This window comes from Leopardus geoffroyi, chromosome D1 (genome assembly GCF_018350155.1).
Source record: "Leopardus geoffroyi isolate Oge1 chromosome D1, O.geoffroyi_Oge1_pat1.0, whole genome shotgun sequence".
NCBI classification, from domain to species: Eukaryota; Metazoa; Chordata; class Mammalia; order Carnivora; family Felidae; genus Leopardus; species Leopardus geoffroyi.
In genome coordinates this window covers 86050006-86065083 of record NC_059329.1, presented here as the reverse complement: position 1 = coordinate 86065083, position 15078 = coordinate 86050006, and the positions used below count along the sequence as shown (strand labels likewise).

The 15078-nt window shown below is 33.1% G+C and overlaps 1 protein-coding gene across 5 annotated transcripts in view; it reads right to left on the bottom strand.

Moving 5' to 3' along the window:
* ELP4 (elongator acetyltransferase complex subunit 4) overlaps window positions 1-15078 on the bottom strand; it is a 251191-nt gene that overhangs the window by 159776 nt on the left and 76337 nt on the right. For 3 of the 5 annotated variants that reach the window (XM_045484854.1, XM_045484858.1, XM_045484857.1), the window contains one exon: window positions 2833-2920. In XM_045484854.1, coding sequence (XP_045340810.1) covers window positions 2833-2920 — 88 coding nt within the window. The remainder of the gene's footprint in view (window positions 1-2832; window positions 2921-15078) is intronic. The other 2 variants (XM_045484856.1, XM_045484859.1) reach the window with 1 other exon arrangement.

Below are 15078 nucleotides of genomic sequence, written 5' to 3'. Positions count from 1 at the left end.
CAATATTAAGCCAAAGAATGAAAAAGATATTTAAGTGAGGTAGGTACTCACCACATCAGAACATATTTGAGCATGATACTTCAACATAGGGAATACATTTATATATTTAAACAAATTTTTTTAATGTTTATTTATTTTTGATAGAGAGATAGAGAGAGACAGAGTGTCAGGGAGGGGCAGAGAGAGAGGGAGACACAGAATCCAAAGCAGGTTTCAGGCTCTGAGCTGTCAGCACAAAACCTGACGCAGGGCTCGAACTCCCAAACCACAAGATCATGACCTGAGCTGAAGTTGGGCATTCAACCAACTGAGCCACCTAGGTGACTTGGGAATACATTTATATTTTTAAAAATATAATAGTAAGTGCAAAAGCAAAGGCTGATTCACAAATTTCCTGTGTAATTTTAGGCATATAATTCCTTTGCTATGCCATATAATAATGGGGCACACTGTGAGGCATAATCAAAAAATTTTTAATATAATTTATTGAGGTCTAATCAAACTAAAAAATAAACTTTTGTTGAAAGCTGAATAATAAATATTAAATTCATTCCAATGAGAACATCTAAAATATTTAATCTGGATATCTAAGTGAAATCAATTTTCAAACTTCATTTTTATTGTATATTTCTTAGATATTTAAAAATCATAACTTAAATGAAATTAGGACAGCAATTTGTAAACATCTCCACTCCAAATATCTTTGCAGATGAGCTACTTTACTTACTACAAAGTTATTATACAGTATTCTATAATACTCAATTCCTTATAGCCTATCTCAAATTAAGTTAGTTTATTTGAAAATGTAAGTTTATTTGAAAATGTAGTGATACAGAAAGTAAGATGAAAATTTCCTTTTAAAAAGAATTTATTTTAGTATCAGAACATTATTTTGACTCTGGAATAAGATTTTTGGAGCAGTGCTCGATAGATGAATTTTTGTGGCTTCTTGAACTCATCTAAAGTTTCTGAGACAGAAATATAGTTGAGGTAACTTAGCAAATGATACACTCTAAAATGTAACAATATGGAAATTTAGTAGATATATTTTAATTCCAATAAAATTGGAAATATATTTTATAACTTATCGGTATGTTGTAAACTTTTTCAGCGTTCTTGGTATTCAGCATATAAATGCTTACCTCAACCCTTTTAACCTTTATAAAAGTCAGTAGTTGTAGAATTCTGGTTCAGAGACAAACCAGTTCAGTTTATCGGCTTTCATCAAATAAAATACTATTTATTGAAAATGGTGGTATTTATAATACTCAAACAACTAAGAAAACAAACATTTCATTCCATTCTAATAATAGCTTACTTATCAAGGGTCCTTTGGATGGATGGGTATGTGTACATATATATAAATATGTGTACATATGTATATATACATATACAAGCAAGTATGTGTGTATCTTTGTTATTGCCTTTGATTTTTTGTATTTTATAAAATTTCTTGCTCTTAGAAGATGTGTCATCATCCTGCAAGAACAGGAGCTCTGCACACTGTATCATAGGAACTGTTATGACATGTCTGTTTCCATAGTAACCACAGCACATAGGGAGAGGTGTCTGTCAGGGAGCAATTTACCTCTCCAGATGGACAATGCCACCAAAGGGAGGACATAGTGCCCATAAATCTTAGCTAGGACCAAAAACGGAGCAACAATGAACAAAATAAAACTGTATTAAAAACCAAGGACCATCACAAAAACTGTAACACACGTGAAAAGCTATCTATAAATAAATGTATATACTTCACCACACATATAGTATTTTCAACTTTGTATTAAACTGATGATCAAAACAAATTTAAAATTTATTAACATTGCTGTGGAAAAAACATTAAATATACCAGTAAAGTTTACAAGAATACTTAAAAATTTATGGATTAAGAGCAAATGTAGTTGATAATGCCAAAAATAAGACTTTTGGATTCTTTACTTTCTTCAATAAAAATAATGGTGCTCTGCAAATAATTCTGCTGAAATAATATACATGAACTGAAAATCTTTAGCAGCTTTAGCAATTAAAATCACCGAGAAAGATTTCTAAATGGCATTATAACTGGAAATAAAATTTCTCTCATTTTGTTCAAGTTAAACTAACCAGAACATCTTTAATAGTGGGAATTTGGAATCTTTAATAGTGGGAATTTAAAAACTTGCGTTCTTAAAAACAGAGTTACAGAGAAATAATTAAGTTATAAAATATTTTAATATAGCAAATAAAAAATGCAGTTTTTATTCAGTGAAATAACCTAAAGCATGATATAACAAGAAATAAAATCTTAAAATAATTCTTACTCACCAGGTTATTCAATTAAGGACTGAATGACAGAAATATAAAAAATTTTGATAAGAGGGGCATCTGGGTGACTCAGTTAAGCATCTGACTCTTGGTTTCAGCTCAGGTCATGATCTCGTGGTGCATGATGGGATTGAGTCCTGTGTTGGACTCTGTACTGACAGCATAGAACATACTTGGGACTCTTTAAGTTAAAAAAAATTTAGATACAAAAGTACACGTCTTGCAGATTTAGGAGTAGTTTTCAAAATGCAGCAGTTTAGTTATTCCAGGTGCCACAAATATATATTTAAAAATAATTTATGTTGACAATGTATGTATATGTCTTTCGTGCATCCACTGAGAACTTAGCTAAAACTCTACACATCAAAAATCAAACAAAGGCTGCCTGTGCCCTGCTTATTTACATCTTCTGTGCTTGGAAACAGCTTGTTCACTGTTAATTATTCTAAAACCTTCTGGATTACCCCCAGAGAGTTTAAAAACAACATTACATAGATGATTATAAAAAACTTTGAAGGTACTCAATACCTGGGGATTGGATCCATCAAATCCTTCCTCATATATGATGTTCTGGATAAACTGAAGCAGCTTTATGTAGCCATGGGTCAAAGAACTGTTGGTAAGAAGTGGTTCAAATACAGAAATGGACATATTACACATACAATTCAAAAATCTAAGCTACAACATGGAGGAAGTAATTAAAATTTATGAGACTACTAAAATATAATATAAAATTAACCCAAATAGTATAAATAATTTAAAAATATAAAGTCAGTACATCCAGCGAATACGTTACAATGCCTTATATTAACTAGCTCAGTGTTCTTGACATCATGGGAAAATAAAAATCTGTGGAGACTGAGATGTCTTAATTATGTCAAGCTTAGTTACCTCCAAGAAAATTAATGATTTAATGAAGCAACCTAAAAGATGAAGCCACTATAGCTTTTCAGGAGTAATCATGGGTAATTAACACATAATGAACTGCTATGCCAAGTACACCTGAATCAATGTCCTGATCACCTGAACTCATCTTCCAGAAAAGTTTTAATTTTCTTAGAACAAACTGCTAAAATAATAGTAATTTAAAAATTTGATCTTCTAAGACATATGAAGATGAATATAATTTCTACTTTGTAAAATGAAATCAATAAAATAAATGTATAAATTTAAGAAGACATTATCTTTCACATGAATATTAGCATTAACGTTACTGTTTTAAAATATTTTAGAAAAATGGGGAGCCCGGTAGGCTTAGTTGGTACAGCATAAGACTCATGATCTTGGGGTTGTGTGTTCAAACCTCACGTTAGGCACAGAGCTTACTTAAAACTTTTTTTTACAAATGTTTTCCAAGCTGTTTCAGTAACTAATGCTGTAAAAGCTGTGGGTGACCTTAAAAATACAAAAGTATTTGCTCTACCATGATCCTAAGTAAAGCAATCACATATGCAGAATAAATGACCTAAAGAAAAAATGAAATATAATTTGAAGCACACATGCAATAATAAAGAACATAAGAAGTTAGGAAAAGTAGCAGATTACTTAGTGTGCAAAATCAATGGTAGGTTGTTCAATAAAAATATATGCACATCTCTGCAAATATTTTATTGAACAGCAACATCTAGCCCAAAAGCAACTAACAAAAAAGAAAGAAAGAAAGAAAGAAAGAAAGAAAGAAAGAAAAAGAAAGAAAACCAAGAGAAAAGAATGCTGTTATATGCAGGTCGCCTGGGTGGCTCAGTTGGTTAAGTGTCTGACTTTGGCTCAGGTCATGATCTTGCAGTTCATGAAGTGTGAGCCACATCGGTCTCCGCGCTGACAGCTCAGAGGCTGGAGCTTGTTTCAGATTCTGTTTCCCTCTTTCTCTGCCCTCCCCTCTTCACACTGTCTCTATCTCTCAAATATAAATAAACATTAAAAAAGATTATTAAAAAAAAAGAATGCTGTTATATGCAAAACAAATATGGCTCCAGTTGAAGGCTTTGGCAGTATGGTTATTTCTCATATATCTCCATTTTGAATGAAGAAACATTGGATCACATGGTCACATTTTTCCAGTTTCATGAGTCTATAAATGTGTCTATGAAAAATGAAATTCTGTAAAGACGGTGATGCGGCTATTTGATAAATATATGGATACTTATGTATATATAAGTACATAAATATATATGAATAAATAAGTAACATATTTGTCCTGGGTAGCTCAACTTTCAGAATACAGTGCTGCTGTTTGAATTCCGGCATAATCAATTCCTATCTGGGTCAATTAGATTTGCACAAGGGGTAAACTCTGTTCCAAGGTCCCAGATTATGAAATGAATTTCAGCCAACCATTTGATGAATGTCAATATGGGTTAAAGGAGGGTGGATCAAGAATATAGCCAGTTCATTCTAATCCACCAATAATGAATCTACCCAAGATCATTATTATTTCATATATTACAAAAAGTTTCTTAAACATTTTTCCTTCTACCCCAAATTGTTCAATAATAAAATTTGTCTTAAGTGCATGGTAGTAAATTTACTATGTGAGGTACTTTAGAAACCACCACATACATAAATTACTTCTTAGTTTTTTGTTGCCACTATTCAACCAATACAATCAATTATTTATTTCATATTCTCCCATTCTGATAGTAACCATAGTAAAGCTAAGATTCTCTTCAAAAGTGGTGGAGAGATTTGATATCAGAACAAAAACAAAGACATACAGCGAATATATCTTAATCACTTTCCTTATTTATCACTAACATAAAACAATCCAATCACCAACAATGCTCAGAACTTTACAAGCAATAAATTTCCCCAAACTAATTAGATTTCTAGGACAATAAATGTTCTGATAACAAAATTAAACGGGAAAAAGACAATACATTTAGGTATATAAATTGATAATATTCATTTATGATGCATGGGTTACAGCATTTAAAATTGAACTAGTTTATATGGTATTGATATTAAAATATTACTAAGTATTATTAATCTCCATGAGATACATTTCCTTGTCAGCAATACTTATAATAATCTTTTTTACTGATAAAAATATCTTCTATTGTCATCTAAAATTTTTTTTTAAGTTAAACCCCTTTAATTTTGAGGCTATTGTCTTTTTTTGTTGCTTTTTAGCAGTAGAGTAACTTATAAACCAGGAGTTGGCAGAAGGAAATCTAGTTACAAATATGTCCCTGTCCTCCTTATTAATGTTTCCAGGCATTTAACAAAGGTTAGCTTATCAAAGTATTTAAAACATGTCCCAAAGACAGCACATTTCAAATCATGCGTATTATTTTAACCAATTTTCTTAATTTTCAACAACTTTTATGGTAAAATGATCTAACTTGATACCACAATTTCTCTTTAAAACTATAACATATAAAGAATATAAAAACAATTATTAGAACTTTAATTTTTATCTTTAAAATACCAAGCATTTAAAATTTTTTTGAGTTAAAAAAATAAAATTGTTCCATATACCCGCTTTAATTACCATGTTTTTTATAGTTTATTTCTTATATTAATATTAAACATGTATAAAAGGGGTCCAATGACACAAAATGTAAATCTATATTTTGATGACCAAGTTCTACATCTTTTTTAAATTGATAGGAAAAAATGAGACTTTTGTACCTATCACTTCTCCTCCTGCCCCAATTTTCAGCAACAGGTCTGATAGACATTTGTACCAGAGAACTTCAATTTCTATCAACAAATGGTAATGGTTTTTCCATGAAAAGTAATTTTGTCAATCTCATTAAGAAAGATAAAAACAATCTGCTGTAATATAGCTAGCTGTAGGTATAGATATAGTATATCTAGAAAAGAAATCAAGCAGATAATAAAGAGCAGTTAAGTACCTTATAGTTTCTCAAAGAATGAACAAAGCAATACTTACAAAAGTCTCAATGTAATCAAAGAATAAATGTAACAACAACAAAAAAGCTTGGATAACAAAAGACAAGATTTTATTTGTGAAAAGATAGATTATAACAATAAAATTATGTATATATGGAATAAATATCAAGATCTGAGTTCTAGGTCTATATCAGCAATTATAGCTAAATGGGTGATAATGAGGCAAAGTATTTAATTTTTCTGTTCTGGGCCTCAAAATTTTCTCATATGACAGAGTTGCACTAGATAATTTCTCTTGTCCTTCCTAATTTAAAATTAATGGCTCAAGAATGATTTTTCTTTTTCTTAAGACTGATTTTTCTCATTAAAATGCTTAATTGCTGGATTTTAAAAAATAACAACTTTTGGTGCATTTAAATATTGGTTTAGCCACTTGAAAGAAATACTTAGGAAGAAAAACTGTTATCACTCCCAATTAGGATTAATTTAAAGTGAAGATTTTTGATATTATGATGCAGATCATTCAGAAAATATGACTTGTATTACCAAAATTCTATTTATACATATATTTCAAATATTCATTTATGACAAACAGTAAGATATACTCACAGGGCAGTAGGTGCAATATCAAATGTCTCAACTAATTGTGTAAAATGGTTTGCTGAGCTAAAGTTATATTAGCATATAATTTGCATGTGACTATCTAGACTGTGAAGTCTATTCACAACTAATTTTCAAGTTAAAAATTCCATTACTACTACCCTGAAGACTGTCACTGATTTTCCTTTTCTGATGCTTTTCAACCTAACAACACTGAGTTTGATTCTCTTCACCATGAATACTTAACTAAGAGTAGAACATATAGAGGCTAGAAATGCAAGGAGAGAAATGACTAGCACAGACCTCTGAGTCATAGCTGGGAAAATACTAAGAACATGAGGATGCAAGAATTGCATGCACAGGCCAAATAATCCACTGTCAGATAGAGATACTATCTCTAGTTGAGAGAGGTTATGGTGTTTCATGAAAAATAATTCAGTTCAACTACTCTGATTTCCTTTACTTACTAATGTAAATAAGTCATTAGATTATGTCTCCTACTACCCATCATTGTTTCTGTCATCTCTCCAACTCTGGGTCATTAATTATCTTTCGAACATGCTGGCCTTTCAGTTTCTTGATCACTTCTCTCCCAATTATCTTATCTCCATCCTACCTATGGTGCTCACTCTTTTTTTTTGTTTGTTTGTTTGTTTTTAAGTAGGCTTCATGCCTAGAGCAGAGTCCAACACGGGGCTTGAACTGTTATAACAGCTTTACTGGAATGATGTTGGTGTAAGCCTAATTGGAAATTAGGCTAATTGGTTTTAAGTGAAAATGTAAGGGAAGGAATTGGAGATACCAAATATTAGAAAACTCAAGGAGTTCTGGTGCAGAAAAATAGAATAGTAGCTGGCAGAGGAAGTGGGATGGGAGATGTTTTTAGTTTCTTAAAAGGAAGAGATAAGAGTATGTTTATATATTATAGAATGCATCCAGTAGAAAGGAAAAGTTAATGGTACAGGAGAGAGATGGAAGAATTGCTAGAGTGACATCCTAGGGGATGAGGTCTGTGAGCAAGCAGGGGTTCTGTTTAAACTCATGACCCTGAAATCAACACTTGAGCTGAGATCAAGAGTCGGACACTCAAACAACTGAGCCACACAGGTGCCCCTATGGTGCTCACTCTTATGATCATACCTTAGACCTTGCCATTATCAATAACTGCTATACCTATTTAATCTCAGTTCGTGCTCTCTCCTCCCCACAACCACCACTTCCTATCTTCCCTAGAGTCCATATGTAATCTTTTGACCACACTGAAACCTCCATACCATTGCCCACCACCTCGTCACTCACTCCCCTTGATACACTCTTTCAACTATTTAACCATCTTGATCCATGATCAAACCTTGTCCCTACTTCCTTGCTCTTTTCTTGCTTTGTCTCACTTGCTCAGCAAAACTGTTAGGCTAAATTTAACTCTCTGCCCACTCCACATTTGCCTCATTACAGCTAAAAGTGGTGGGAGATGTGGCCCCATCTAAGTGGACTGGTCTCACTGTAAATTCATGACCTCAAACTTCAATAGGCCTTTAGTATAGGTGTTTAAATATTTCACTTATTGGGGTGCCTGGCTGGCTCAGTCGGTACTGTATCTCTTAATCTCAGGGTTGTGAGTTCAAGCTCCACATTGGGTATAGAGTTTGCTTAAAAAAAAAAAAAAGTTTAATGAGTAGTTCACCTATGGTAACGTGGGGAAAGACAGTATTCTGTTGGTACAGATGCTGATGGGTGGCAAATGTAGTAATAGTTGTCTCTGCTGGTTTTATCTGTTTTCTCAGTGAAAGGTCATAAGCTAAGAATAAAGACTGGTAAGTATATTACAGGTTTGTATAAAAAAAGAGAAAGTACAAAAAAGTCACTGTGGAGGGTGAGACTGTGTTAGCCATTTGTATTTATCTCTGGAGAAATGTCTGTTCAAGTCCTTTGCCCAGATTCTAATCAGGCTATTTGTTGTTGAGTTGTAGTTCTTTATATATTCTGCATATTAATTCCTTATCAGATAAAAGATTTTCTCCCATTACTTAGGCTGCCCTTTTGCTGAGGTAATTGTGTCTTTGGATGCACAGAAGTGTTTAAGTTTGAAGTAGTCCCATTTGTCTATTTTTGCTTTTTTTTTTTTTTTTTTTTTTTTTGCCTGTGCTTTTGGTGCTATATCCAAGAAATAACTTTCAAATACAATGTCATGAAGATTTCTGCCTTTGTTTTCTTTTAAAACGTGTATAGTGTGTGGTCTTATGGATAGGACTTTAGTCCATTTTGAGTTAATTTTTATATAGAGTATAAGATAAGGGTGCATCTTCATTCTTTTGCATGTGGATATCCAGTTTTCCCAATACCATTTCTTGAAGACTGCTCTTTCCTCTTAGATGGTCTTAGCACTCTGGTTGATGATTGTTTGACCATGTAGGCCAGGGTTTACTTTTGGGTCCTTTATTATATTCTATTGGCCTAAATATCTGCCTTTATGACAGTACCAAACCACACTGCTTTGATTACTGTAGCTTTGTAAAACTTTTTGAAGTCAGGAAGTATAAGACCTCCAACCTTGTTCTTTTGCAAGATTGCTTTAGCTATTTGGAGTCCCTTGAGATTGAGTCCCTGTATGACTTTAAATAAACTAATTAAGCCTGATGTGTCTATTTCCTCATATTCAAAATGGTGATATTATAAACTTCATGACATTTTGTAAGGATTAAATGAAATAACAAAAGTAATATGTTAATACCTGAGAGAAAATCAGTTCTCAGTAATTGTTAGCTATTATCAATCCCCGTGTTGTCAATATACCATAGTAATGCTCCACTTACAGGATGGATGAAAGTCAGGTGGGATGGTGAGATGGAACAAGGTATGCACTTAAGGAAGTAAGAAGGAATGGGTCCACTACAACAGTACCACCTACAACTGCCAAGTGAGTAGCAAGAAGCATTCTGTTATCAAGTCTTTTAATAAGCTTTCAGGAGTGAGCTAAGTAGTGTAGGAGGCACAAGAAATATGGCTGCTATCCATTCACAGACTTTTTTCTAAGGAGGAATTGATTTTCGAATGTGGTTTTCTCAAAAGAAAGAATATAATAGGGAAAAGAAAGCTGACTGTCCAGATTAAAAATATTTGCTTAAGTAGTTACATTACCAGAGGAGAAATAGCTTTATTGATTGGCCTATTAATAAAAATGTTGATTAGAATAAATTTCAAACATATAAGCAGAAATAATAACAAGGATGGAAGCCAAGATTCATTAAGTCCTTACTATGCTAGCCAGTGTTTGCTAAGTGGTAAATTTTTGTTATCTCATTTAACAATCCTAAGAAGTAGTTTCTATTATTATTATTCTGATGGAAGCCTAAGAAATGTGAGCCCAGAGAAGTAAAGTAACTGGTACAATGTCATACAGCTAGTAAGTGGATGACTCAGGATTCAAATCCAGATTGTCTAACCAAATGGCCCCTATCTAAACTATGCTGTCTCACAAGGTTTATAAAAAGAAAAAGAAAAAGAAAAAGAAAAAGAAAAAGAAAAAGAAAAAGAAAAAAAGGCAAAATCACCCATAATTTAAACACTCAGAGATCATGACTGTTAGGCTGTTGATGCAAATCTTTACAGAATACTTTCTACATACATGTATCATATATTACATATATTATATTTTTTCTAACCCACTTTGTTTTTATTCTCACTTTGCATGCAAGGTACTTCATTAGGTGGATATAACAAAGTTTATTCAACCCATCTATACTGACAATTCTTAGGTTATCTCCAGATTTTCAGTATTACACACAAATTATGGTAAGAATTCTTGTACACACATCTTTGTTAACTTGTATCATTATTTCTTTAAGAATGGGAAATGGGATGATGGCAACAATGATAATGTACACTCCAACTTTTGATATCCTTTCTTAGGATTGTTTTAACAATGTACACTCCTATAGTTAACATGAGTGATAACCACATCATCTTTAACACAGGGTATTATCATTTTAAATATCTGATAGCTGAAAAATGGTTTTTGTTTACATTTCTTTGATCATTAGTAAGGCTTATTAGCTATTTTTGTTTCTTCTTTCAAGAACATCCCATTGTTATCTTTTCCCCATTTTGTATTAGGATATTCAACTTGTTAGCAGTTTAAAAATTCTCTAAATTTGCTAAAAATATTAACATATATGTACATATATGCGTTTGTTTTTTAAATTTTGAAACAATCTTAAACTTATAGAAAAATTGCAAACATAGAAAAAAAAAATTTCCTGCTCCACTAGAGGATAAGTTGTTGACATTGATGACCCATCACTTCCTAATTATTTAGGTTATGATTCCTACAAACATTCTTCTACATAACAATAATATAACCACCTGACTTAAGATATTGGTATAATTTGGAAATTGTTACTACCATCTGACACTCAGAGCCCATTCAAGTTTTGCCACTTGTCCCAATATAATCCTTTATAGCAAAGGACTCAGTTGAAAATCACATGTTGCATTCACTTATCATGTCTCTTTTCAGTCTTCTTCAATCTGTAAGTGCCTTAGACTTTCTTGACTCTTACGGTCTTGACAGTTTTGAGGATTACAGGCCAGGTATTTGGTAGAATGCTCCCAATTTGGGTTTGTTTGGTATTTCCTTATGATTATTAGATTTAAATTATGTATGTTTGGTAGAAATACCACAGCAGCATTCCTGAATTCTCAACGCATATTATCAGATGATACATGATTTCAATTTGCCCCATAACTGCTGACATTAACTTGATTAAAGTTATGTCTGTCAGGCTTCTGTACCATATAATTATTCTTTCCCTTTTGTAGTCAATAAATATTTTGTGAGAAGGTACTCTGGTTATGTAAATATCTTTTTCCTCAATAACTTATTTATTCATTCATTTATTTGCATCAATATGTACTCATGGCTTCCTGCTTCATTAAATGGGTTATAATCCATTTACTATCGTTATTTATTCTGATGCTCAAAATTTTACCTATTTGTCCAGTGGGAACTCCTTTGAGCTGGCTTCTGTATCCTTTTGACATGCCCTGCCCTGACCTCATCATTCTTTAAGCACTTCTAAACATAAAAAAGACATTACAGGTGTCTCCTTATCTTTCCTTTGAATTGAAAACATTTTTTTTCTTTTTTTAAAGTAGGCTCCACACCCAATGTGGGGCTTGAACTCATGACCATGAGATCAAGAGTCAGATGCTCTACTGACTGAGGCAGCCCTCTTTGTCTTTCCTGTGAATCAAACATTTCTCCAAACAGTCTTGAGTCCTTCATATGGAGAATAGTATTTAGATCTGATCACTAGATATAGTTTTTGCCATTTTCCCACTCCAAGAATTTAAGGCATTAAATTCCACCCATAAAACATACAAAGAATAGGAAAAATACCAAAACCCACTACCCAGAAGTGAACACTGTTAACATTATGATGAACATCCTCTCTGACATCTCTCTGTACCAGCCCTTCCTTCTCTTACTGAGAGAAACTAATGTGGGATATTGAGAAGTATGCTGATAAAAATGTTTTTCATTGTGAAGAATATTTTACCGATACACAAATATAAGCAGGGTTATAAGAACTATGTACATATTTGTTTAATTTTGATATTTCTCTCACAGCCTTTCACATACTACATATATTATGAGTTTCTAAAATGGTCTTAGAAGGAAATTTACTTTGAGCCTTTCGTGAGCTTCTCTGACCACATATCTTAAAATTTTGGAACCTAAATTGACATCTCCTGAATTAGTATTAGAAAAGAATTTGGGATTGGCTATATAAAATTTTATATACCATATATCCCATTACTAAAATCTGCTTTTTCACTTTATTATATCTTGGATGCTAAGCCCACCTCAACTCTCTTATGCAGAAAACACTGCTGCAGAAATCACCTGCTAGAACCACTACTACAGTCTTTGCAACTAGCATCAGCTGTAGACCTTAATAAAAGCTACGGCCCCACCACCCTCCGAAGAGTATTTCTCTTGAAAGGCAACAGGCACTTGAGCCCAAATAAAGCTGTAGTTTATATACCTTTCCTCAACATTTGAAAGATTTGATTGGTATTCTCTTTGTTCTCCAGTGTTACTTTCAAACCACTCCTCCTCCTTCACTTTCTGGTAAAACAAAACAAACAAATATCCATGCTTTTTTACATCTAACCAATTCCAACCATTCCCCTTTTTAAGCTGCTGTCTTTAGCAAGCTCCTGGACATTTTCCTCTATCAACTAAAGATACTACATGGTTTACAGTTCTAATTCAAACATCTTATTCTCAATCAACACTTCTGATCTTAGTAACTTGCTTTGTCCATTTACCCCCACTATTAAGATTAGTAAGTCCACTACCAGTCCACTGTCCCTTTTGTCCTCATATATCAACAGCAGTTGTCTTCAATTCATTTTCTTAGCCATAGACTTTGTGATCGATCACATGTTTACTTTTTAATACTTAAACTCTTTCTGTTGCCTGCACCTGGCAAAACTTCAATCCTGCCTGCACCAGGAATCTTATCACAGTGCAAGAAAGTCACACAACCTGACAGACCTATAAATATTTGATACTTCTCTAGTTGGTGTATTCTTCCAGTCCATGAAACAACCATTTCAAACCTTCCCCATTTAACCCAAATTCCTAACAGGTAACTAACTGTTCCTCAGTGGATGACCCTGCCTATTATTCACTGAGTAAAGAGAAGACCTCAGTCCATACCTTCAACACTACTCAAGATCCCGACTCCAACCCTACAAACCTATTTGTTTGTATCTACACTGTTCTCTTCTTATTCCTTTCCCTCCTTCCCTCCAGTGGAGGAAATGTTACTACATCTTAATGGCCCATCCCTGGCCTTGAGTGGCTTGGGAATTCTGCCAAATTGTTTAGTAATTTGCCTAATGCCATACAAATAGAAACCATTACTTCCTTTTCTAATCTCCATCGATTCTCTCTCTATTCAATTTTTCTCATTTCCATTAAAATAGAACAAAACAACAAAAACTTGTTGCTTCCTAAATCTCTTCCAATTATTGCTTTTTCTCTGTCCCCCATGAACAAATTTCTTATGAGAATATGACCTCACCTATCTCACAGTACACATCTTCCTTATAGCTCTATTACTCTATTTCACAACATGATCTTTCAATTCCTTTGAACACACTAAGTCTTTCCTTTCTTAACACACTGGCTATTCCTCCAGAATATTTCTTGACCTTTGTAGGATGGCCTCCTTATCTTCAGGTCTCAGCTCAAAAGCTTCCTTTTCAGAGAGACCATACCTGAACACAACTCAAAGCATATCCCTCTACCCCCTCATATAACTTGTGGAAAATGTTCTTTTTCCTTATATTACTTATCACAACTCCTAATGACATATACATTTATTTACTTGGCTTTAAAAATTTTTTTGTGTGCTTTCTCACTAAACACTACACATGGTCAAGAATAACAGCTGCTTTGTTCACTGCAATAAACCTGGAGTTTAGCATTATGTTAGGCTCATAAAAGGTGCTCAGGTTCATAGAAGGTGTTCATGTCAGAGAATGTTCCAAAGAATATTGCTGGACATATGTTTTTTTAACATCAGTAAATGGCACCATCCTAGTTCTATTGTCTGAAACCTGGAAAGCATTCCTGATATTCCCTTTACTCTTTCCCAAACCTCAATGAGATCAAAGAGATTAGAGCAGTAGCTAGCAATCATATTACATATGTACATGTAGGGCCCTGGGGCCTTATAATATCTCTGTTAGAATGTGGGTTTATTATTCTGAGTGAGATTGTAAGTCATTGGAAGATTTGAGCCAGAGTAGTGGTAAGAACTGACTTATGTTGTAAAACGGTGCTGTTTAACAAGATCAGCCACTAATCATATATAGCTACCTACATTTAAGTTAATTAAATTAAAATAAAATAACTCTTCTTTAAATATTTGGTAGAATTTGCCTGTGAAGCCACCTGGCCCTGGACTGTTGTTTGTTAGGATTTTTTTCTTGATTGCTGATTCAATTTCTTTGTTACATATTGATCTTGCTCATCTTTTCAATTTCTTCCCGTTTTACTTTTGGTAGTTTATATGCTTCTAGGAATTTATCCATTTGTTCCAAGTTGTTCAATTTGTTGGCATACAGTTGTTCACAACATTATCTTATAATTGTTTGTATTTCTGTGGTGTTGGTTGTTATTTCTCCTATCTCATTTGTGACTTTATTTATTTGGGTCCTTTCTCTTTTCTTTTTGATAAGTCTGGCTAGAGGTTTATCACTTTTATTAATTTTTTCAAATAACAGGTGCCTGGTTTCATT